This window comes from Salvelinus fontinalis, chromosome 31 (genome assembly GCF_029448725.1).
Source record: "Salvelinus fontinalis isolate EN_2023a chromosome 31, ASM2944872v1, whole genome shotgun sequence".
Classification (NCBI taxonomy): Eukaryota; Metazoa; Chordata; class Actinopteri; order Salmoniformes; family Salmonidae; genus Salvelinus; species Salvelinus fontinalis.
In genome coordinates this window covers 8,580,951-8,607,176 of record NC_074695.1, presented here as the reverse complement: position 1 = coordinate 8,607,176, position 26,226 = coordinate 8,580,951, and the positions used below count along the sequence as shown (strand labels likewise).

General features: G+C 41.6%; 2 protein-coding genes across 3 annotated transcripts in view; one reads left to right on the top strand and one right to left on the bottom strand.

The window, feature by feature from the left end:
• Window positions 1–1,781: 1,781 nt before the first annotated feature.
• On the top strand, window positions 1,782–10,544 carry LOC129829343 (LHFPL tetraspan subfamily member 5 protein-like). The gene is made up of 4 exons (XM_055891012.1): window positions 1,782–2,058; window positions 3,238–3,408; window positions 9,929–10,165; window positions 10,353–10,544. The coding sequence occupies exons 1-4, from the start codon at window positions 1,782–1,784 to the stop codon at window positions 10,361–10,363; spliced, it is 696 nt and encodes a 231-aa protein (XP_055746987.1). The 3' UTR covers window positions 10,364–10,544.
• Window positions 10,545–12,771: 2,227 nt separating this feature from the next.
• LOC129829490 (SRSF protein kinase 1-like) overlaps window positions 12,772–26,226 on the bottom strand; it is a 35,736-nt gene continuing 22,281 nt past the window's right edge. For both annotated transcript variants that reach the window (XM_055891197.1, XM_055891198.1), the window contains 2 exons: window positions 18,677–18,769; window positions 12,772–14,441 (listed from right to left, as the gene is read on the bottom strand). In XM_055891197.1, the coding sequence (XP_055747172.1) occupies window positions 14,254–14,441; window positions 18,677–18,769 (281 nt within the window). In that variant the 3' untranslated portion in view covers window positions 12,772–14,253. The remainder of the gene's footprint in view (window positions 14,442–18,676; window positions 18,770–26,226) is intronic.

Genomic DNA, 26,226 nt, shown 5'->3' with positions numbered 1-26,226 from the left:
TAACGAAAATACACACAGGCCAATTTAATTCCACACAATTATGCAAATTAATCTATAAACCGATATGCGTGAGGGTCAAATGTATTTACATCCACTGGTATTTTCATTAAAATATATATATATTTCTCCCGGTCATTTTGTCCGTAAACAGTTTATTTATCAGCTTTTAACATTTTATTTAATTAGCCAAAAAACAATTGTCGGCTAATGGAAACCATGGGCCAGAGGTATATAATGTTTTTATAGTATTTATCTCTAGAAACCATGGGCCAGAGCTATATAATGTTTCTATAGTATCTAGTTTTAGAAACCATGGGCCAGAGGTATATAATGTTTTTATAGTATTTAGCTATAGAAACCATGGGCCAGAGCTATATAATGTTTCTACAGTATTTATCTCTAGAAACCATGGGCCAGAGCTATATCATGTTTCTACAGTATTTAGTTTTAGAAACCATGGGCCAGAGCTATATCATGTTTCTACAGTATTTATCTCTAGAAACCATGGGCCAGAGCTATATAATGTTTCTACAGTATTTATCTATGCCTTGTGCCCGTACCGTGTGTCTCCAATGTGACATGCCAGTAAACTCTGTCCATTTACACCAGGGGAGAACGACTGCCCCCTCTCATTGAAGCAAGTTCAAGGCCGACTGTGGTACTGCAGAAAACAGGATAAGGAATGGGGGAATGGGGAAATGGGGGAATGGGGGGATGGGGAAATGGGGGAATGGGGAAATGGGGGAATGGGGAAATGGGGGAATGGGGGAATGGGGAAATGGGGGAATGGCCATCTTCGTGGTGAATCTTCACTTGAAACGATTATTTTAAAATTGCACACAGAAAAGTTCTAAAGATAATTTAGTTGCTGTCGGCGTTCAACTTGAGTTACTCAATTAGAGGGGAATTCACATCCTGGAGTACCTCAAACTGCGCGTTTTGTCTCCATGAGATGCCATCTTAACCGATTTCATTTGGCTTTAATGCGCTATTGAGTCTTCAAATAGAAATGAATGGTGTCACGTGATTGATGGTTTTGTACTTAAATGTTACCCAGAAACGATATGATATTGAGATAAAAACGGCTGCATTGGACATTTAATATTGTAACAAATCTTTGTTGTGTTATTAAAAACTACTACTTTTTGCGTTTGTGAGCAATGTTGAAGTTATTACATCACATTGAAGAATTGTCCCGTTAGTTAGTCAACAACCTTATAAATAAATGAAATGACTAACACGTAGTTAGATGTATCTGGTTCCACTAAGCAACGTGCTCCATCACTCCTAACGCCTCTCATCTCCTTACCTTGAATAATTCAACATATCACACCATTACTTGCACGGTTTGATTCCAACACCTTAGGAGACACACCAACTCTTAACAAGTAGGATCTGTTGGCTGCTACAGAGCACTGATCTTCTCACGGACTTCAAGGCGAAGTAAAACAAAGACATTGACCTGAGCGCTCAGTGGGTCTTGTATTAGAAAAGATTTGTTTTGTGGACTTAAATCTTCCTTTTATACATTCAATTATAATTTTATATGACAAGTTAATCTGGATCCTTGGAAGTGTCTGGCAGACCAAACGGAGCGTTCACTGAAAACAAGTTGGCATTGAAGAGAAACTTAAACGGACAGTAACTGACAGTAAGTGCTGAGAAGTATCTCACCTGAAAGATTCATGCTCATACTCTCTAGTGACTCAAGACGGGTGACTTTCTGGTGACTCGAGAAGAGTTATCTGCGCATCTTCCACGTCTATTTCCTCGTCAACAAGATGTCAACAACAGAGAAAGTTGAGACCAAATCAAAAAGTGAGAAAATGCTCCCTGCACAGGAGGCGGCCAAAATCTATCACACCAACTACGTCAGGAACGCGCGAGCCGTCGGCGTCCTGTGGGCGATATTCACCATCTGTTTTTCCATCATAGAAATGGTAGTGTTCATCCAACCGTACTGGATCGGGGACAGCGTCAACACCCCGCAGGCCGGATACTTCGGCCTCTTTCACTACTGTATCGGCAACGCGCTGACCTCTGAGCTCATCTGTAAAGGCAAGGCACTCAAAGGGTCAATCTGCAGTTACTACATCTATTTTTGGACATAAAAATAAGTGATATGAACCCGATGATTCTTGAATATAATTTATGAGCTTAGTTAAGCTTAGTATTTACACCCACTGGTATTTTCATTTTTTATTTAGGCTGCCCACTGCTCTGCTCCTCAACTATTGTTTTACTCCAAATGTTTGTAAACAAAGTACATGTAATCAATCACTGTATAGCCTCAAAGTATGGTTACAAATATTATTTTGATATCATGGATGGTCAGTCCTTGCATCCATAGCTCTGTCTATACATTTGAGAGTGTTAAAATTTCTCCAGTCCCATCCCGCCGATTTTTACCGAAACAGTGCCAGGGAGCCGCTTTGTAATTGTTTCAACAGCAGATTGCCCCTTTAAAGGGTCACTTTACACAATAACTATTTTTTAGTATTTTGTTCATTAGTCCACCGTTGACACAATGTCAGCAGTTCATTCTTCAGTACAGAGTAAAAACTGTGAGGAGAATGAAAAAACACATCCCTTTGAACCATTGTAATAATCACTAAACTGCTCAATGGGCGTAGTATGACTGCCCTCTGCTCCAGCCTCTCCAACCCACAGAGATCCTATACTAATAGTAGTATGACTGCCCTCTGCTCCAGCCTCTCTAACCCACAGAGATCCTATACTAATAGTAGTATGACTGCCCTCTGCTCCAGCCTCTCCAACCCACAGAGATCCTATACTAATAGTAGTATGACTGCCCTCTGCTCCAGCCTCTCCAACCCACAGAGATCCTATACTAATAGTAGTATGGCTGCCCTCTGCTCCAGCCTCTCCAACCCACAGAGATCCTATACTAATAGTAGTATGACTGCCCTCTGCTCCAGCCTCTCTAACCCACAGAGATCCTATACTAATAGTAGTATGACTGCCCTCTGCTCCAGCCTCTCCAACCCACAGAGATCCTATACTAATAGTAGTATGACTGCCCTCTGCTCCAGCCTCTCCAACCCACAGAGATCCTATACTAATAATATGATGTCATCCTCTGCTCCAACCTCTCTGTATGTGTAGCCTATTCTGTATGTCTTTCGGAGTTTTTTTTTTCATTGGACATCAGAGATCATTGCAGTAATCTTCTTCTCTTCCTCCCCCTCAACCTGCTCCTCCTCCTCCTTCATAAAGGAAGTGCCTTGGACTTTGCGTCCATCCCGTCCCCAGCCTTTAGAACAGCCCTCTTCTTCGTGGGTACATCCATGCTGCTGATAGTGGGCTGTATGGTCTGTTTCACTCTGTTCTGGTTCTGCAACACCGGGAGCGTCTACAAGATCTGTGGGTGGATGCAGTTTGCATCAGGTGAGATTAGAAGACATTCTCTAACCTAACTAACCTGTACATTAGAATGTATATTGTATTCAAAATGCCCTTGATGGTCCACCTCTTCATCCAGCCTCTAGGCAACCCTTGGCTCACAAACAGTCATACGGTATGTACAGTCATACCGGCCCCTGGTTGTAGTTGTCATCCCCGTTGTCCAGGAGAGGTGACAAACCTATAGTGTATAGTCCAGTGACTCCCCAGTGACATCTCTCCTCTTTCAGAGGTGGCTTGGGTCCAGTGCTTTTGTCAGCAGATGACAACAACTCTGTGGACGCCAGCCCGAAGGGATTCTGTTTGAGTCCAGATTCTGACACCTACGTTCACGCCTACCTTCAAGGGGTAGATGGATTACATGTGACATGATACATGTAATGTTTTGTCTCTTAGTACAAGTCTATATCTATACGAAAGGCTCCGTACATACTCAGGTTTTACAACGGATGTACAAGGCTTTTGACACAACAGTTATGATACATCAGGTATTATTGGCACAACCATTGTGGATAGTCTCCACTCTGTCTGTCTGTCTGTCTGTCTGTCTGTCTGTCTGTCTGTCTGTCTGTCTGTCTGCCTGCCTGCCTGCCTGCCTGCCTGCCTGCCTGCCTGCCTGCCTGTCTGTCTGTCTGTCTGTCTGTCTGTCTGTCTGTCTCACAAACAGACATACAGTACATATTCACTCAATCATTCACTGTATTGCTATACATTCACCTCCATATGTATTCAGACAGTAAATTGTTAATGTGTCTCTACACTCCAGCATTTTGGATTTGAGATCAAATGTTTCATATGAGGCGACAGTACAGAATGTCACCTTTTATTTTTAGGATTTTTTTCATACATATCTGTTAAATCGTTTAGAAATAAAAACATTTTATGTATCTAGTCCCCCCCTCTATTTGAAGAAGTCATAAGTATTTGGACAAATTCACTTACAGTGTAATAAAGTAGTCAAAATAGTAGTATTTGGTTCCATATTCCTTGTACTTAATGATGACATCAAGCTTGTGACTCCACAAACGTGGATGCATTTGCAGTTTATTTTGGTTGTGTTTCAGATTACATTCTTCCCAATAGGAACATTTGATCTCAAATCCAAAATGTTGGAGTATGGAAACAAATTAAAATGTTTAGCTTTACTGTCCAAATACATATGGACGTCTCCAAGGCCAGTGTATATCCTTGGTCTGTCCCCAGCCATCCTGATGGGCTGTATGATCTACCCTGACGGCTAAGAAGCTCCCTGTCTGCATATCTGACTGTCTAACCAACGTGTCAAACTCATTCAAGCCATCCCGTGGGTCTTTTAAGTAAAAAAACAACATATATATACAATACTGTTCAAAAGTTTGGGGTCACTTAGAAATGTCCTTGTTATTTAAAGAAAAGCAACAAAAAAAAGTCCATTAAAATAACATCAAATTGATCAGAAATACAGTGTAGACATTGTTAATGTTGTAAATGACTATGGTAGCTGGAAACAGCTGATTTTTAAAATGGAATATATACATAGGCATACAGAGGCCCATTATCAGCAACCATCACTCCTGTGTTCCAATGGCACATTGTGTTAACTAATCCAAGTTTATCATTTAAAAGGCTAATTGATCATTAGAAACCCCTTTTGTAATTACGTTAGCACAGTTAAACTGTTGATCTGATTAAAGAAGCAATAAAACGGGCCTTCTTTAGATGAGTTGAGTATCTGGAGCATCAGCATTTGTGGGTTCGATTACAGGCTCAAAATGGCCAGAAACAAAGACTTTCTTCTGAAACTCATCAGTCTATTCTTGTTCTGAGAAATGAAGGCTATTCCATGTGAGAAATTTCCAAGAAACTGAAGATCTCGTACAACGCTGTGTACTACTCCCTTCACAGAACAGCGCAAACTGGCCCTAACCAGAATAGAAAGAGGAGTGGGAGGCCCCGGTGCACAACTGAGCAAGAGGACAAATACATTAGAGTGTCTAGTTTGAGAAACAGGTAGAGGTCGACACGGCATGGCCGATTAATTAGGGCCGATTTCAAGTTTTCATAACAATCGGTAATCAGCATTTTTGGATGCCGATTATGTCCAATTACATTGCATTTCACGAGGAAACTGCGTGGCAGGCTGACCACCTGTTACACGAGTGCAGCAAGGAGGTAAGGTAAGTTGCTAGTTAGCATTAAACTTATCTTATAAAAAACAATCAATCTTCACATAATCACTAGTTAACTACACATGGTTCATGATATTACTAGGTTAACTAGCTTGTCCTGCGTTGCATATAGTCAATGCGGTGCCTGTTAATTTATCATCGAATCACAGCCTACTTCGCCAAACGGGAGATGATTTAACAGAAGCACAATCGTTGCACAAATGTACCTAACCTTTAACGCCTTTCTTAATATCAATACACAGAAGTATGTTTTTTAAACCTGCATATTTAGTTAAAATAAATTAACGTTAGCAGGCAATATTAACTAGGGAAATTGTGTCACTTCTCTTGCGTTCATTGCACACAGAGTCAGGGTATATGCAACCGTTTGGGCCTCCTGGCTCGTTGCGAACTAATTTGCCAGAATTTTACATAATTATGACATAACATTGAAGGTTGTGCAATATTTAGACTGATGGATGCCACCCGCTAGATATAATACGGAACGGTTCCGTATTTCACTGAAAGAATAAATGTTTTTTTTCAAAATGATAGTTTCCGGATTTTACCATATTAATGACCTAAGGCTTGTTTTTCTGTGTTTATTATAATATAGTTAAGTCTATGATTTGATATTTGATAGAGCAGTCTGACTGAGCGGTGGTAGGCAGCAGCAGGCTCGTAAGCATTCATTCAAAAAGCATTTTCCTGTGTTTGCCAGCAGCTCTCAGCAATGTTTGAAGCACAGCGCTGTTTATGACTTCAAGCCTATCAACTCCCGAGATTATGCTGGTAATACTATAGTGCCTATAAGAACATCCAATAGTCAAAGGTATATGAAATACAAATGGTATTTAGAGAATTAGTGGACTCGTCATAATTCCTATAATAACTACAACCTAAAACTTCTTAACTGGGAATATTGAAGAACTGGGAATATTGAACCACCAGCTTTCATATGTTCTGAGCAAGGAACTTAAATGTTAGCTTTTTTACATGGCACATATTGCACTTTTACTTTCTTCTCCAACACTGTGTTTGTGCATTATGTAAACCAAATTGAGCATGTTTCATTATTTATTTGAGACTAAATAGATTTATTTATGTATTATATTAAGTTAAAATAAGTGTTCATTCAGTATTGTTGTAATTATCATTATTACACTCTAATGTCCTCTTGCTCAGTTGTGCACCGGGGCCTCCCACTCCTCTTTCTATTCTGGTTAGAGCCCGTTTGCGCTGTTCTGTGAAAGGAGTAGTACACAGCGTTGTACGAGATCTTCAGTTTTTTGGCAATTTCTCGCATGTAAAAGCCTTCATTTCTCAGAACAAGAATAGACTGACGAGTTTCAGAATAAAGGTCTTTGTTTCTGCCCATTTTGAGCCTGTAATCGAACCCACAAATGCTGATGCTCCACATACTCAACTAGCCTAAAAAAGGCCAGTTTATTGCTTTATTGCATTTCTAAGTGACCCCACACTTTTGAACGGTAGTGTATATACAGTACCAGTCAAAGGTTTGGACACATCTACTCATTCAAGGGATTTTTTTTATTTTTTACTATTTTCTACATTATAGAATAATAGCGAAAAGTGTTAAACAAATCAAACTATATTTTAGATTATTCAAAGTAGCCACCCTTTTCCTCGACGACAGCTTTGCACACTCTTGGCATTCTCTCAACAAGCTTCATGAGGAATGCTTTTCCAAAAGTCTTGAAGGAGTTGCCACATGCTGAGCACTTGTTGGCTGCTTTTCCTTCACTCTGCGTTCAAACTCATCCCAAACCATCTCAAATGGGTTGAAGGCGGGTGATTGTGGAGTCCAGGCCATCTGATGCAGCACTCCATCACTCTCCTTCTTGGTCAAATATCCCTTACACAGCCTGGAGGTGTGTTGGGTCATTGTCCTGTTGAAAAACAAAATGATAGTCCCACTAAGCGCAAACCAGATGGGATGGCGTATCGCGGCAGAATGCTGTGGTAGCCATGCTGGTTAAGTGTGCCTTGAATTCTAAATAAATCACAGACAGTGTCAACAGCAAAGCACCCACCATTACACCTCCTCCATGCTTCTCGGCGGAAACCACACATGCGTAGATAATCCGCTCACCTACTCTGCGTCTCTCAAAGACACGGCGGTTGTAACCAAAAATCTTAAATTTGGACTCATCAGACCAAAGGACAGATTTCCACCGGTCTAATGTCCATTGCTCGTGTTTCAAGCAAGTCTATTCTTATTTGTGTCCTTTAGTAGTGGTTTCTTTGCAGCAATTCAAGGCCTGATTCACACAGTCTCCTCTGAACAGTTGATGTTGAGATGTGTCTGTCACTCAGTGTCCAATGTTTTGTACATTATATTTTAGAATTATAGTTATTTAAGTAAAAACGATCTCAATCAACATTGAAAAGAAAGAAAAAATTGAAACTCTCATTTATTATGGACCTACATTTACAGTCTCTTCACTCTGTCTAGCTTGATAACAGTCATTTATAGTCTCTTCACTCTGTCCATCTTGATAACAGTCATTTATAGTCTCTTCATTCTGTCCATCTTGATAACAGTCATTTATAGTCTCTTCACTCTGTCCATCTTGATAACAGTCATTTATAGTCTCTTCACTCTGTCCAGCTTGATAACAGTCATTTATAGTCTCTTCATTCTGTCCATCTTGATAACAGTCATTTATAGTCTCTTCACTCTGTCCATCTTGATAACAGTCATTTATAGTCTCTTCATTCTGTCCATCTTGATAACAGTCATTTATAGTCTCTTCACTCTGTCCAGCTTGATAACAGTCATTTATAGTCTCTTCACTCTGTCCATCTTGATAACAGTCATTTATAGTCTCTTCACTCTGTCCATCTTGATAACAGTCATTTATAGTCTCTTCACTCTGTCCATCTTGATAACAGTCATTTATAGTCTCTTCACTCTGTCCATCTTGATAACAGTCATTTATAGTCTCTTCATTCTGTCCATCTTGATAACAGTCATTTATAGTCTCTACACTCTGTCCATCTTGATAACAGTCATTTATAGTCTCTTCACTCTGTCCAGCTTGATAACAGTCATTTAGTCTCTACACTCTGACCAGCTAGATAACAGTCATTTATAGTCTCTTCACTCTGTCTATCTTGATAACAGTCATTTATAGTCTCTTCACTCTGTCCAGCTTGATAACAGTCATTTATAGTCTCTTCACTCTGTCCAGCTTGATAACAGTCATTTAGTCTCTACACTCTGACCAGCTAGATAACAGTCATTTATAGTCTCTTCACTCTGACCAGCTAGATAACAGTCATTTATAGTCTCTTCACTCTGTCCATCTTGATAACAGTCATTTATAGTCTCTTCACTCTGTCCAGCTTGATAACAGTCATTTATAGTCTCTTCATTCTGTCCATCTTGATAACAGTCATTTATAGTCTCTTCACTCTGTCCATCTTGATAACAGTCATTTATAGTCTCTTCATTCTGTCCATCTTGATAACAGTCATTTATAGTCTCTTCACTCTGTCCAGCTTGATAACAGTCATTTATAGTCTCTTCACTCTGTCCATCTTGATAACAGTCATTTATAGTCTCTTCACTCTGTCCATCTTGATAACAGTCATTTATAGTCTCTTCACTCTGTCCAGCTTGATAACAGTCATTTATAGTCTCTTCACTCTGTCCATCTTGATAACAGTCATTTATAGTCTCTTCATTCTGTCCATCTTGATAACAGTCATTTATAGTCTCTACACTCTGTCCATCTTGATAACAGTCATTTATAGTCTCTTCACTCTGTCCAGCTTGATAACAGTCATTTAGTCTCTACACTCTGACCAGCTAGATAACAGTCATTTATAGTCTCTTCACTCTGTCCATCTTGATAACAGTCATTTATAGTCTCTTCACTCTGTCCAGCTTGATAACAGTCATTTATAGTCTCTTCACTCTGTCCAGCTTGATAACAGTCATTTAGTCTCTACACTCTGACCAGCTAGATAACAGTCATTTATAGTCTCTTCACTCTGACCAGCTAGATAACAGTCATTTATAGTCTCTTCACTCTGTACAGCTTGATAAGTAATTTAGTCTCTTCACTCTGTCCAGCTTGATAAGTAATTTAGTCTCTTCACTCTGTCCAGCTTGATAACAGTCATCAAAACAAAAGCTAAACAGTCAGGGAGCATCAAAAATTCAAAAAGTGATGGATAGAGAATTACAGTATTTTTAACGAATTTTGACGGTGAATATTTGTGGCCCTCCGGACCACGGTGAAGACCGAATGCGGCCCACGGTGAAAATGAGTTTGGCACACCTGATAACCCTAACGGTAATGTCTGCCTGTCCGTCCCTCCCTCCCCAGCCATCCTGATGGTGATGGGCTGTATGATCTACCCTGACGGCTGGGACGCCCCGGAGGTGAAGAGGATGTGTGGCGAGCGGACAGGCAAGTACACCCTGGGGAACTGTACAGTGAGGTGGGCCTACATCCTGGCTATGATCTGTGTCTTGGACTCTCTCATCCTGGCCTTCCTAGCCTTCACACTGGGTAACAGACAGGACAAACTGCTGCCGGATGACTTCGAAGTGGAGGGGCAAGGTGAGAGAATCAAATTAGGGGATATTTGTTGTATGAGGGATTAATTTAAAAGCAAATTGGGAGGGGGGGGTTGTAGCATGAGGGATACAGAAGAGTAAATGGCCTGGAGTGTGGGACACTGGGGATTATCTCAGGACATCTCCCTATTTTTTTTATCTAATTTTCATTCATACTGTTTCCATTCCAGAAAAGCAATGAGGCACTGGAGTAAGAAGAGACGGAAGAACAATGCATCATTCTGGCACTCGTGATTATCAGGCCAGGTATACGGCAAGGCCTCCACGGCTAGTGTTTATACACAAAGGTGTCCTTTCCTCCAAAAACATGTTTTATGACTTATTATGCTAGAGGGCAGTTCTTTAGACTGTACTGTCCCCAACAGCACCCTGTTTTCATGTGGTGTTTTGCTCTCTTTTGAGCCTTGGTAATTAAAGTTTTATTGTAATATTTTGGATGAATTAAATGTTCTCTGTAAACAATAAGTGTACAATCGTCAATACACATTTTACTTTTTTACTTTAGAATGAAATTCTAAAGTTTTCTGTTCCTTGGTAAGTTCATTGTGCTTCTCATGAAAAACTGTCCCATCAACAGTAGTTGGGCAAAGACTCAAGCTTGACAAGAGGCATTGCAGAACTGATAACATGAAGACCTTTTGTTTTATTGTACGGTGTGGGGTGGTATACAATTTTATAGTGTCTTAAATTGACATTTCAAATATGTGTGATTAACCCTGACTGGCGAAACGGAGCTTGATGCACAGTTGAAGTCGGAAGTTTACATACACCTTAGCCAAATACATTTAAACTCAGTTTTTCACAATTCCTGACATTTAATCCTAGTAAAAAAATCCCTGTCTTAGGTCTGTTAGGGTCACCACTTTATTTTAAGAATGTGAAATGTCAGAATAATAGTAGAGAATGACTTATTTCAGCTTTAATTTCTTTCATCACATTCCCAGTATGTCAGACGTTTACATACACTCAATTAATATTAGGTATCATTGCCTTGAAATTGTTTAACTTGGGGCAAATGTTTTGTGTAGCCTTCAACAAGCTTCCCACAATAAGTTGGGTGAATTTTGGCCCATTCCTCCTGACAGAGCTGGTGTAACTGAGTCAGGTTTGTAGGCCTCATTGCTCGCACACGCTTTTTCAGTTCTGGCCACAAATGTTCTATAGGATTGAGGTCAGGGCTTTGTGATGGCCACTCCAACACCTTGGCTTTGTTTTCCTTAAGCCATAACTTTGGAAGTATGCTTGGGGTCATTGTCCATTTGGGAGACCCATTTGCGACCAAGCTTTAACTTCCTGACCGATGTCTTGAGATGTTGCTTCAATATATCCACATAATTTTCCTACCTCATGATGCCATCTATTTTGTGAAGTGCACCAGTCCCTCCTGCAGCAAAGCATCCCCACAACATGATACTGCCACCCCCGTGCTTCACGGTTGGGATGATGTTCTTCCGCGTGCAAGCCTCCCCCTTTTCCCTCCAAACATAACGATGGTCATTATGGCCAAACAATTCTATTTTTGTATCATCAGACCAGAGGACATTGCTCCAAAAAGTACGATCTTTGTCCCCATGTGCAGCTGTAAACCGTAATCTGTCTTTTTATGGCGGTTTTGGAGCAGTGGCTTCTTCCTTGCTGAGCGGCCTTTCAGGTTATATCGATATAGGACTCGTTTTACTGTGGATATAGATACTTCTGTACCTGTTTCCTCCAGCATCTTCACAAGGTCCTTTGCTGTTGTTCTGTGATTGATTTGCACTTTTCGCACCAAAGTACATTCATCTCTAAGAGACAGAACGCTTCTCTTTCCTGAGCAGTATGATGGCTGCGTGGTCCCATGGTGTTTATACTTGCATACTATTGTTTGTACAGATGAACGTGGTATCTTCAGGCGTTTGAAAATTGCTCCCAAGGATGAACCAGACTTGTGGAGGTCCACCATTTTTTCCCCCTGAGGTCTTGGCTGATTTATTTTGATGTTCCCATGATGTCAAGCAAAGAAGCACTGAGTTTGAAGGTAGGCCTTGAAATACATCCACAGGTACACCTCCAATTGACTCAAATGATGTCAATTAGCCTATCAGAAGCTTCTAAAACAATGACATACTTTTCTGGAATTTTCCAAGCTGTTTAAAGGCAGTCAACTTAGTGTTTGTAAACTTCTGACCCACTGGAATTGTGATACAGTGAAATCTTTCTGTAAACAATCTTTGGAAAAATTACTTGTGTCATGCACAAAGTAGATGTCCTAACCGACTTGATACAACTATAGTTTAACAAGAAATTCACGGAGCGGTTGAAAAACAAGTTTTAATGACTCCAACCTAAATGTACATAAACTTCCGACTTCAACTGTAAATGGCCTTCTCTTCCAGTAGACCCCAATAACTCAGAGGTGAAAACATTTACTTAGGACATCACTACAGTATTGAAATGAAGAGGAACCCGAGGAAATCATTTAGACATTTAAAAATTAGCTTTACATTTCGCAGCCCCCCCCCCCCATTTCCAAACCCTGACCATTACAACACCTCATCTTACGGACAAATAAGAGACATTAACAGCTGACGGACGTCCACACAAAAGAGCTTGCACACTTCTTCCATATGCTTTATTGACACAATACTACCCAGACATAGTAGGGTGCACCCTAAATGGCACCCTATTTCATAGGGCACTACATAGGGAAAAGGGTGCCATTTCAGCCACACACTAGGATTTGTTAAAAACTGTACACGGCTGTAATATACAGAAAGGCAAATTCCTTGGTACAGTTATTTATATATATACACACACAATTTTATATATCTTCTCACAATTTCTCTTCTTTCGGCTGGTGTTATGAACATATTACTTAATTAAACCCACAAAACTAGTCTCCCATTGGCTGAAAGTGAATATATGAAAAGTTAGTATTATAACAGATTCTGAACATTGTCAGTTAATATGGTTTTTACTGGCTGATCTAAAAATAGCAAGACAGTCCTCCATTGTATTTATGGGTGGTGAAGACCTACAAATAGTTCAGTCAGAGAGTAGAGTGAAGCCTACGAGTCCGTTCATCTGCCCTCTATGTGCAACTTCCTAATAGTACGCTTAATACAAAACACAAATGCCTTACGGGTGAAGGTGTAACATAGACAGACATCAATGACATTTATCAGAGGAAAGAAAACTAGTGGTATCAAGTTATTTAACGGAAACAGGACTACAAAAGTGAAGGGCAGTTCATTGATCTTTTCCAGGTCTTGTGCAAGTATAAAACGAAACGGTGATGAGAGAGTCACAATAACAACAATTACAAAGACAAGTCCTCTTACAAGTGAGTAGTGTACGGGAGCACAGAATTCTGGACTGCCATAAACCAATGTTGCCTACTGGCTTACTTAAAGAGAATCAGTACAAAGAAAACAAATAAAAGCTTACAGACACTCCTTGATGATAATAAGAACACAATGTAACAAAACAAATCAAAAAACAGAAATAAATTAGTCATCTCAGATATGGTTGAATTGGAAAGTGCTCTGTTGCAACAAGTCTCTTGTGAGGGGTTTAATTTGCATCGCAGTGACCAGAGATGACCACTAGAGGGAATACATCCAGGGGTGTATTTAGGAAAATGAAACGCTCATTTTACTTTTCACTCATTTAGCAGACACTTAGTTGCTCTGGATAAGCGTGACTGCTAAATGACAAAAAAAAAAAAAAAAAAAACGTGACATTGAAGATAGAAATTGAATGAATAAAGTGGACCCAATTCCCTATTCTATTTGACAGATGATCGTATCTCTGTTCACCGCCATACATCTGAAGGTTCAGTAACTTTACATCCTCCTGAACATGGCTACATGGTTTTACATTGCAGTGGTTGGAAGGCTCCATTGGGGAGGGCAATACAGGCCAAGGGGGTGCATTCAGCAGGACAAAACGTTCTGGAATGTTCTGATAGAAACATTAATGCCTCTATGACATGTAGAAAAGGGAATCACGTCATGACAGTTATCTGCAACATTCCAATGTTTGCCTACTGAACAGGCATCAGGGTATTTTGATTTGCAGTACTGGAGGCTGTCACTGGGGGGCGATCCAGGGGTGGCGCAGGCAGTCTGCGGCCGTGGCCCTCTTCTCTGGTACCAGCTCCAGCATGGGGAGGAGGAAGTCGGCGAAACAATCAGTCTCCTCTTTGGGCCACTCATACTTATCCTGCAGCACCTCTAGTAACCCCCATGGCTTCAGCTTGGTGATGTGCTTCAGGTCACCTAGGAAAGAGCAGGGTTAGACACAGAGACAGTCAGTCTCAGAAAGAGAGCAGGGTTAGACACAGAAAGAGAGCAGGGTTAGACACAGAGACAGTCAGTCTCAGAAAGAGAGCAGGGTTAGACACAGAGACAGTCAGTCTCAGAAAGAGAGCAGGGTTAGACAGAGACAGTCAGTCTCAGAAAGAGAGCAGGGTTAGACACAGAGACAGTCAGTCTCAAAGAGAGCAGGGTTAGACACAGAGACAGTCAGTCTCAAAGAGAGCAGGGTTAGACACAGAGACAGTCAGTCTCAGAAAGAGAGCAGGGTTAGACACAGTCAGTCTCAGAAAGAGAGCAGGGTTAGACACAGTCAGTCTCAGAAAGAGAGCAGGGTTAGACACAGTCAGTCTCAGAAAGAGAGCAGGGTTAGACACAGTCAGTCTCAGAAAGAGAGCAGGGTTAGACACAGTCAGTCTCAGAAAGAGAGCAGGGTTAGACACAGTCAGTCTCAGAAAGAGAGCAGGGTTAGACACAGTCAGTCTCAGAAAGAGAGCAGGGTTAGACACAGTCAGTCTCAGAAAGAGAGCAGGGTTAGACACAGAGACAGTCAGTCTCAGAAAGAGAGCAGGGTTAGACACAGAGACAGTCAGTCTCAGAAAGAGAGCAGGGTTAGACAGAGAGACAGTCAGTCTCAAAGAGAGCAGGGTTAGACACAAGACAGCACAGTCAGTCTCAGAAAGAGAGCAGGGTTAGACACAGAGACAGTCAGTCTCAGAGAGAGCAGGGTTAGACACAGTCAGTCTCAGAAAGAGAGCAGGGTTAGACAGAGACAGTCAGTCTCAGAGAGAGCAGGGTTAGACAGAGACAGTCAGTCTCAGAGAGAGCAGGGTTAGACACAGACAGTCTCAGAAAGAGAGCAGGGTTAGACACAGACAGTCTCAGAAAGAGAGCAGGGTTAGACACAGTCAGTCTCAGAAAGAGAGCAGGGTTAGACACAGTCAGTCTCAGAAAGAGAGCAGGGTTAGACACAGAGACAGTCAGTCTCAGAGAGAGAGCAGGGTTAGACAGACAGTCAGTCTCAAAGAGAGCAGGGTTAGACACAGTCAGTCTCAGAAAGAGAGCAGGGTTAGACACAGACACAGTCAGTCTCAGAAAGAGAGCAGGGTTAGACACAGTCAGTCTCAGAAAGAGAGCAGGGTTAGACACAGAGACAGTCAGTCTCAGAGAGAGCAGGGTTAGACACAGAGACAGTCTCAGAAAGAGAGCAGGGTTAGACACAGACAGTCTCAGAAAGAGAGCAGGGTTAGACACAGTCAGTCTCAGAGAGAGAGCAGGGTTAGACACAGAGACAGTCAGTCTCAGAGAGAGAGCAGGGTTAGACACAGAGACAGTCAGTCTCAAAGAGAGCAGGGTTAGACACAGAGACAGTCAGTCTCAAAGAGAGCAGGGTTAGACAGACAGTCAGTCTCAAAGAGAGCAGGGTTAGACAGACAGTCAGTCTCAAAGAGAGCAGGGTTAGACAGACAGTCAGTCTCAGAAAGAGAGCAGGGTTAGACACAGTCAGTCTCAGAAAGAGAGCAGGGTTAGACACAGTCAGTCTCAGAAAGAGAGCAGGGTTAGACAGTCAGTCTCAGAAAGAGAGCAGGGTTAGACACAGTCAGTCTCAGAAAGAGAGCAGGGTTAGACACAGTCAGTCTCAGAAAGAGAGCAGGGTTAGACACAGTCAGTCTCAGAAAGAGAGCAGGGTTAGACACAGTCAGTCTCAGAAAGAGAGCAGGGTTAGACACAGTCAGTCTCAGAAAGAGAGCAGGGTTAGACACAGTCAGTCTCAGAAAGAGAGCAGGGTTAGACACAGTCAGTCTCAGAAAGAGAGCAGGGTTAGACACAGTCAGTCTCAGAAAGAGAGCAGGGTTAGACACAGTCAGTCTCAGAAAGAGAGCAGGGTTAGACACAGTCAGTCTCAGAAAGAGAGCAGGGTTAGACACAGTCAGTCTCAGAAAGAGAGCAGGGTTAGACACAGTCAGTCTCAGAAAGAGAGCAGGGTTAGACACAGTCAGTCTCAGAAAGAGAGCAGGGTTAGACACAGAGACAGTCAGTCTCAGAAAGAGAGCAGGGTTAGACAGAGAGACAGTCAGTCTCAGAAAGAGAGCAGGGTTAGACAGAGAGACAGTCAGTCTCAAAGAGAGCAGGGTTAGACACAAGACAGCACAGTCAGTCTCAGAAAGAGAGCAGGGTTAGACACAGAGACAGTCAGTCTCAGAAAGAGAGCAGGGTTAGACACAGAGACAGTCAGTCTCAAAGAGAGCAGGGTTAGACACAAGACAGCACAGTCAGTCTCAGAAAGAGAGCAGGGTTAGACACAGAGACAGTCAGTCTCAGAAAGAGAGCAGGGTTAGACACAGTCAGTCTCAGAAAGAGAGCAGGGTTAGACACAGTCAGTCTCAGAAAGAGAGCAGGGTTAGACACAGTCAGTCTCAGAAAGAGAGCAGGGTTAGACACAGTCAGTCTCAGAAAGAGAGCAGGGTTAGACACAGAGACAGTCAGTCTCAGAAAGAGAGCAGGGTTAGACAGAGAGACAGTCAGTCTCAGAAAGAGAGCAGGGTTAGACAGAGAGACAGTCAGTCTCAAAGAGAGCAGGGTTAGACACAAGACAGCACAGTCAGTCTCAGAAAGAGAGCAGGGTTAGACACAGAGACAGTCAGTCTCAGAAAGAGAGCAGGGTTAGACACAGAGACAGTCAGTCTCAGAGAGAGCAGGGTTAGACACAGTCAGTCTCAGAAAGAGAGCAGGGTTAGACAGAGACAGTCAGTCTCAGAGAGAGCAGGGTTAGACAGAGACAGTCAGTCTCAGAGAGAGCAGGGTTAGACACAGACAGTCTCAGAAAGAGAGCAGGGTTAGACACAGACAGTCTCAGAAAGAGAGCAGGGTTAGACACAGTCAGTCTCAGAAAGAGAGCAGGGTTAGACACAGAGACAGTCAGTCTCAGAGAGAGAGCAGGGTTAGACAGACAGTCAGTCTCAAAGAGAGCAGGGTTAGACACAGTCAGTCTCAGAAAGAGAGCAGGGTTAGACACAGTCAGTCTCAGAAAGAGAGCAGGGTTAGACACAGTCAGTCTCAGAAAGAGAGCAGGGTTAGACACAGTCAGTCTCAGAAAGAGAGCAGGGTTAGACACAGAGACAGTCAGTCTCAGAGAGAGCAGGGTTAGACACAGTCAGTCTCAGAGAGAGCAGGGTTAGACACAGTCAGTCTCAGAAAGAGAGCAGGGTTAGACACAGACAGTCTCAGAAAGAGAGCAGGGTTAGACACAGAGACAGTCAGTCTCAGAGAGAGAGCAGGGTTAGACACAGAGACAGTCAGTCTCAGAGAGAGAGCAGGGTTAGACACAGAGACAGTCAGTCTCAAAGAGAGCAGGGTTAGACAGACAGTCAGTCTCAAAGAGAGCAGGGTTAGACAGACAGTCAGTCTCAGAAAGAGAGCAGGGTTAGACACAGTCAGTCTCAGAAAGAGAGCAGGGTTAGACACAGTCAGTCTCAGAAAGAGAGCAGGGTTAGACACAGTCAGTCTCAGAAAGAGAGCAGGGTTAGACACAGTCAGTCTCAGAAAGAGAGCAGGGTTAGACACAGTCAGTCTCAGAGAGAGCAGGGTTAGACACAGTCAGTCTCAGAAAGAGAGCAGGGTTAGACACAGTCAGTCTCAGAAAGAGAGCAGGGTTAGACACAGTCAGTCTCAGAAAGAGAGCAGGGTTAGACACAGTCAGTCTCAGAAAGAGAGCAGGGTTAGACACAGTCAGTCTCAGAAAGAGAGCAGGGTTAGACACAGTCAGTCTCAGAAAGAGAGCAGGGTTAGACACAGTCAGTCTCAGAAAGAGAGCAGGGTTAGACACAGTCAGTCTCAGAAAGAGAGCAGGGTTAGACACAGTCAGTCTCAGAAAGAGAGCAGGGTTAGACAGTCAGTCTCAGAAAGAGAGCAGGGTTAGGTAGGTCAGTCAGACGGGGTTTCTCATCACACCACCATGACAGGGGGACATAATACAATGACACACACACCCAAGACTGTCATTAAAACGTTCTTTATTCTCTTGCTACACATAGAATTTAAGACCGTCATTCAGCAGTAAACCTGTGATTGTGATTTAACAGACTACTATTGAGCATAGAGAAACATCCAGATTTAAAAATAAACATCACTATGAACTACACGCACCAATGTTGGTATTTACAACAACGGGGTGACAGGTCTTCATTTAAAAACTTTACCTTTCTTGGTGAAAAAATCCTTGGAATATTTCCCAGCCGTTATGAGTTTGCGTGGGACTTGCCCCAGCAGCTCAATGATCAATGCAATATGGTCTGACAAAATAAGAGTAAGAAAAGAGGGGGGGGGGGGGGTGGACGACACCAACAACATATTCATCAGACAGTGTTCCAGTCACAGGCCCACCCTGGGTGGAGGGGCGAGGGGGGGTTGAGAGGGGGTCAGTCTGACAGCACTTAGAAGAACCCACCGTTACTTGTGGTGTACAATCCCTTTTAAACCCACTTAAAACTAAGTACAGGGGTCAATCAATTTAAAATTCAATTACTTTTTGACAGCATACGTTTAGATTTAAAACATGCTTGCCTATGAAAGAAGTCAGAAAGTAGTCAACAAAAAAAGTCAAAAAGGTGTAATTTAAAAGCTTACAAATTCATTTAACCTTTAACGTCAATTATCTTTAAAAAAAAGTGTAACTCCATAATTATTTTCTGCCTATTCGCATACGTTGTAGTTTAGACCACATTGTTGAGACACAACATTTTGAATTCAATTAGGTAGTTGCCATGACGCCCTGGCAGCAGTGTACTCTAGACAGAGAGTGCCTGTAAGTTGTTACATATTTATTTATTTTTTTTAATTGTTTTTGGAACTAACATTTTTGTTTTAGATCATTCGTTTTATTGCAAATATCTGGTGGTTTTGAGTCACAGATTTGCAGATTGCCTGACAGGTCAACTCTTTTTGGCATGGCTAGATTGGAATCCTGAAGGTTGCATAGGATTCAAACCTTCTCAAAACAGCCCAATTCATTCTCTTAGAGGTGCTCCCACAATAACGTAATTTATACCACATAGAAGTTAAAGTATTGGATCCTTCACACACCACACTAATCAAGCATTTTGCTACACTCGCAATAACGTCTGCTAATCACAGGGATGTGACCAATGAAATACAATTTGATCCCATTCCACTACCTTTTCAAGCTGGTTTACTACTATATGAAAGCAAGCTTTGCTTTATTATTAATGTGGTGCCTGACCAGTTCCTTAAACCTTTATTTAGCAATGTCATTGAGAAACATAAATATTTCATAAAACAATGTTTGGTCAGTCGGTGCCCAACATTACATCAAGTGGTGGTCTGTTAGATACAGTCCCTCATATAGGAGGTCTATAGAGCCTGACAACTTTTCTGTTGTCTTAGCAATTTGTTATAAACAAGCAAAGGGTAAACATATGCTTCAAATGAAAACCGTGACGAAGGCATTAAAATACAGTAGCTTGCATTGGCCTATATATTTAAAATGATATTGAAATCAATTTTATGTTCAATCAATTGAGTATTATTTTGCTAATTGCACCAATTTCTTGATATGTAGGCCTAACATATGCACAATGTGTCAAATATTTGCTTTAGTGCATAGCCTAAGCATTAAAATAAGCCGCCTCAATATTTGCCATAGGTGATGATTTTCTCACGAGGAGCTGATCCATGATCAGTATCTAAATGTTAAGGAAAGATTTTAAAAACCGAGAACCGAGAGCATCACTGCCTTTCAAACCAGTAAAGACACACGCTCTAACGATGTGCGTATGGAAAGTTGTCCCTATGTGGTGTTTTGGGAAACGCGTGAGAGTTCGTCGGCCGTTATTGAAATGCTGAATCGTAAAAAAAAAACGCTCGAGTTCCATCGCTATCGGGAAACCGGGCGATGGTTATTAACTTCTTATGGCTGCAGGGGCAGTATTGAGTAGCTTGGATGAAAGGTGCCCAGAGGTGCCCAGAGTAAACGGCCTGCTCCTCAGTCATAGTTGCTAATATTTGCATATTATTATTGGATAGAAAACACTCTGAAGTTTCTAAAACGGTTTGAATTATGTCTGTGAGTATAACAGAACTCATATGGCAGGCAAAAAACTGAGAAGTTCCACTTCCTGTTTGGATTTTTTTCTGAGGGTGGCAGATTTTCAACCAAGCTCTCATTGAAATTACAGCGAGATATTTATGGGTTTTCACTTCCTACGGCTTCCACTAGATGTCAACAGTCAATAGAACTTTGTCTGATGACTAATGTGAAGGGGGGCCGAAGGAGACAGGAATTAGTCACCACTGCCACGAACTGACCATGCTTTGACCACGCACGTTCACGTGATAGGCAGCTCCGTTCCATCGCTCAACTGAAGTCAATCTAATTCTTCGGTTGGAACGTTATTCAAGATGTATGTTAACAACATTCTAAAGATCGATTCAGTACATCGTTTGACATGTTTCTACTGACTTATGGAACTTTTGGACATTGTCACGTTATAGTGGACGCGCTTTGTGACTTTGGAATTGTTTACCAAACGTGCTAACCAAAGTAGCTAATTGGACATAAATAACGGACATTATCGAACAAATCAAGCATTTATTGTGGACCTGGGATTCCTAGGACTGCATTCTGATGAAGTTCATCAAAGGTAAGGAAACATTTATCATGTTTTTTCTGGTTTCTGTTGACTCCAACATGGCGAGTAATTTGGCTATTATTCTCATATTATTGCATGGTTTGCTTTTTCCGTAATTGTTTTTTGAAATCTGACACAGTGGTTGCATTAAGGAGAGGTATATCTATAATTCCACGTGTATTATCATCTACATTTATGATGAGTATTTCTGTTGAAACGATGTTGCTATGCAAAATCCCTTGATGTTTTTGGAACTAGTGAATGTAACGCGCCAATGTTAACTTCTTGCGACTACAGGGGGTGCTGTTTTCTCATTAGCATAATTGCATTACAGATTAAACGGCTTCCTACTAAATTCATTTTCGTACAATATGCATATTATTACTATTATTGGATAGAAAACAGTCTCTAGTTTCTATAGGCGTTGGAATTTTGTCTCTGAGTGGAACAGAAGTCATTCTACAGCAATTTCCCTGACATGGAGTCAGATTTCACACATTTTGGCCCCTGATCTGAAGTCAGTTTTAAGGCCACTGTTATTGCTATGAGGATACGGACACTGCTTACGTCTTCCCCTGGATGCCTTTACGTGATGACGATTTGAATGGTGTCGATTGCCCAATCACAGCCCCTATGAAACAAAAACACGTGTAGGTAGGAACTTTTTCCCAGATGCGTCATGCGCGCGGAGGACACTGAACGGCTCCTTTTCCAAGCATTAGTGTAGCCAGTTATATTTTTCCGTACATGTTTCTAGTCGTTATAGGAGTTAAAAACATCATAAGGTAGTTAATTTAAACCGTTTCATAGCAATTTATATCCGTTTAGTGCGATTTTGAGGCATTGCTTTGTTGTGCACTTTGACGCGCTGGGCACATTTCGGGCTCCCGGTCGTACGTTAGTGGGCATTTCGACGGGCAAGTGGACATCTTTCGACCAAAAGAAGATTAGACCCAAGAAAGAATTCTTTGTCCAAGATTCTGATGGAAGAACAGCTCACAGTAAGAACAATTTATGATGATAAATCGTGTTTGTCGATAAATGTTAAACGTTTATGTCGCCATCTTGTTTGCTATAGCTTCGCTTGGCGCAACCTGTATTGAAAAGTAAGGATAATTAAAAAAATGTAAATCAGCGATTGCATTAAGAACTAATTTGTCTTTCGATTCCTGTCAACCCTGTATTTTTTAGTCAAGTATATGATTAGCTATTGATTAAACTAGATCACTCAAAGATGGCGACCGACTTTACCAGGCTTGTTTTGCTACTATTTTCATTGTATAACCACGTTTTTTTTATGGCTAAATATGCACATTTTCGAACAAACTGTATATGTATGTTGTAATATGATGTTACAGGAGTGTCATCTGAAGGATTCTGAGAAGGTTAGTGAAAAAATTAATATATTTTGGCGATGATATGATATCGCTCTCTTTGGCTAGAATCAGTGCTCGGGTAACGTTTGCGTATGTGGTATGCTAATATAACGATTTATTGTGTTTTCGCCGTAAAACACATAGAAAATCTGAAATGTTGTCTGAATTCACAAGATCTGTGTCTTTCCATTGCTATGTGCTGTGTATTTTTAAGAAATGTTTTATGATGAGTAAATGGGTAATACACGTTGCTGTCTGTAGTAATTCTAGGAGCTTTGGTGAGATTTGTGATGCTGGCTGCAATGGCAAACTATGATTTATACCTGAAATATGCACATTTTTCTAACAAAACCTATCCTATACCATAAATATGTTATCAGACTGTCATCTGATGAGCTTTTTTCTTGGTTAGTGGCTATCAATATCTTAGTTTAGCCGAATTGGTGATAGCTACTGGTGTTGAGAAAAAATGGTGGACAAAGAAAAAGGGTGTCTTTTGCTAACATGGTTAGCTAATAGATTTACATATTTTGTCTTCCCTGTAAAACATTTTAAAAATCTGAAATGGTGACTTGATTCACAAGATCTGTATCTTTCATTAGGTGTCTTGGACTTGTGATTTAATGATATTTAGATGCTACTATTTAAATGTGACGCTATGCTAGCGATGCTAAACAGTGTGAGGGGGGTGGGGGGGGGGGGGATCCCGGATCCGGGTTTCAGAGGCAGTTAAAGTTAATGTTCATATTTATAAAAAAAAATCTGAGTTATCAAACAAAACATGCATGTATTGTGTAACATGAAGTCCTATGAGTGTCATCTGATGAAGATCAACAAAGGTCAGTGATTAATTTTCTCTCCATTTCTGCTTTTTGTGACTGCTATATTTCGCTGAAAAAATTGCTGTGCTTATTGTGGTTTGGTGGTGACCTAACATAATCGTTTGTAGTGCTTTCGCTGAAAAGCATATTTGAAATCGGACACTTTGGTGGGATTAACAACAAGAATACCTTTAAAATGATATAAGACAAGTATGTTTGAGGAATTTTAATTATGAGATTTCTGTTTGAATTTGGCGCCCTGCACGTTCACTGGCTGTTGTCATATCGATCCCGTTTGCGGGATGCAGCCATAAGAGTTAAAGAATGTTTTCTCGACTATGGTGTGTGTTGTAGTCTTGGTTATTCTTAGGTCGATGAAATGTAGCATAGCTAACTGCAGTGTTTGTCCTGTTTGAAATCTGTCTACCTTGTCTTACTGTAGCTTGCTCTATTGAGCAGCCTACCTAGCTAGTTTTGCAATGCCCATTGCATGCATTCTAAGGTAGTTAGTTAGCTCTGTGACACATTCAAAGTTTGCCGTTTGCTTTGAGCCTATTTAGCTAGCTATGTTTTGTGGAAGAATGTAGCTATCATATATTATCAAAATTTTGTTATAGTAGTATTGTGGGGTAACGTTGGCTCAGCTAGCTAGTTCGGTAGTAAACTTAAGCAATGCCTCATTGATTGTAGCTAGCACACAACATTAACTGGCTAGCATAGCAGCCAAGAACGTTCGCTAGCTTATTTGTTAGTCCTCTGATTACACGCAAGAGTCTAGGTCAGCAGTTTAGACATGACTTTAGCCTTATATTAAAAACCTTACTTGGCAAAATATATCTAGCATTCATCGCTTGTTGGTTAGCTACCTAGCCAAGGTTAGCTCTTATCTGACTGGTATAACATGTTATTATTGTCAGAAATTCTACAAAAAAAAGATAGCACGAGAGCAATAAATTATACATATTTCAGTCCGAAAGGTGGCAAGTCTAATAATCACTTTATGGATGCTGTAGTCTCCTTATCCAACACATAGATATTGAGCCATATTATGCTAGGTTGGGGCAAGAAATTGTCATTTTTCCCCTAATGCTAACGACCCTGTTAACAATCCGGTATGTGGTTCTCGATAACGGCCGGACGGCTCATGACGAGGCGAGAGGTGTGTTGTTTACCTCCAATCAAGTTGATTAGCAAATGTTCATCGACATTGGTGTCATAATGGCTTAGATCGGTTGGTCGGGAGATTTGAATTGAACTTCAACCAATCCCTACTATAGTTGGTACCAACCGGACATTGGAACGTTAGCAATTGGGTGGTGGGACTTTTGTTGCTATCAGAGGACCTTGCCTGCGTTACCACCCTACTCTCCCGACACCCCTCCCACGTCCCCCAGGGCAGTCCACAGACACACAGTAGCATACCTCTTCTGGTGAAGTATTCCTGTGAGAATTTCCCACTCAGTGCATAGTGGCGGGGAACTTTCCCCAACAGCTCAATAATCAGAGCTAGGTGGTCTGGAGGCCCGGGGCAGGTCACAGAGAGAGAGGGATAGAACAGGGGAAAGGGAGAGAGCAGAAAGAGAGGGGGGAGACAAAGTGGAGGAGAGAAAGCAGGGGATACAGGGAAATAGAGGGGATGGTGAAGAAGCAGAACAGAGCCAAGTGGCAGCATATTAAGACAAATGGATAAAGATGACGGCGTAATGACATGAAATGACGCACATGTATGACAAAACCTTAGAATGATTCCAATTCTACAGAAAAAGCCCACTGTCTCTTTGACAACCAAACAACTACAGTGGTTTGAAGAGAGGTTTTTAGTGCAGAAAGCCTCTATCAGTGGACTGAAGTCTTGTAACAATGACCAACGGAGTTGGGCAAGACACCTGGTTTCTGTTTCACACAAGACACACCAGTAAGATGGAGAATGGTAATGAAGTCATTCATAGAGGGTTAGCTGTTAGAAATGGAGACAGAAACTCATCAAGGCAGTATACACACACACACACACAATCTGTAAGGAAGTGTTTAGATGCAAGGTGTGAGCAGTAGGAGATAGCTAGCATGTAGCTGACAGCAGCACCTGAAGACATCATAGAGTAAACTGAAATGACATTCCTCCTTATAAGGCCGCACATGCCACGGCGTGCCAGTTAGATGTAGCGTATCCCGGGGCTTTTTCAGCCAACAACACGCCACTGAAACAAATCAAGCCGCTACAAACTGAAATAGGTCACTGCACATGTAGATGTGAGCAAAGCATAGTACAGAGGCAGCAAAGGAGGTGGAGAACAGCTGAAGAGTAACGTAAGGATGAGGTGAATGAGGGATGAGTAGGAGAAGGGGCGGGGGGGATATGTGGGCACCATCTTCAGAAATATGGCTCCAATTTGTTACAGCGGAAATAGACACAGGAATGCAGGTAGGTACCCAACATCACATGATCATAGATTTACTCATAACAATAATGTCCAATAAACACCAAACAGGTTTCCTTGGGACTAAAAAGCACTTTCAATGGAAGATCTACACTGAACATGGTTTTTAGTCCAAGGCTAGGCTTAAAATATCTGGGAAACTGGTCCTTTAAAGATGGACTATAACTACTGCTGCCAACTCTTCTGGAAATATATGGCATGACAATGATGGAATAGTTGGCTAAAAGCACAATGTATAGGACCAGGCTAGCTGACGTATGCTAAACCAGGTCTCTCCAACCCTGTTCCTGGAGAGCTATTCTCCTGTAGGTTCTCACTCCAACCCTGTTCCTGGAGAGCTATCCTCCTGTAGGTTCTCACTTCAACCCCAGTTGTAACTAACCCGATTCAACCCCAGTTGTAACTAACCCGATTCAACCCCAGTTGTAACTAACCCGATTCAACCCCAGTTGTAACTAACCCGATTC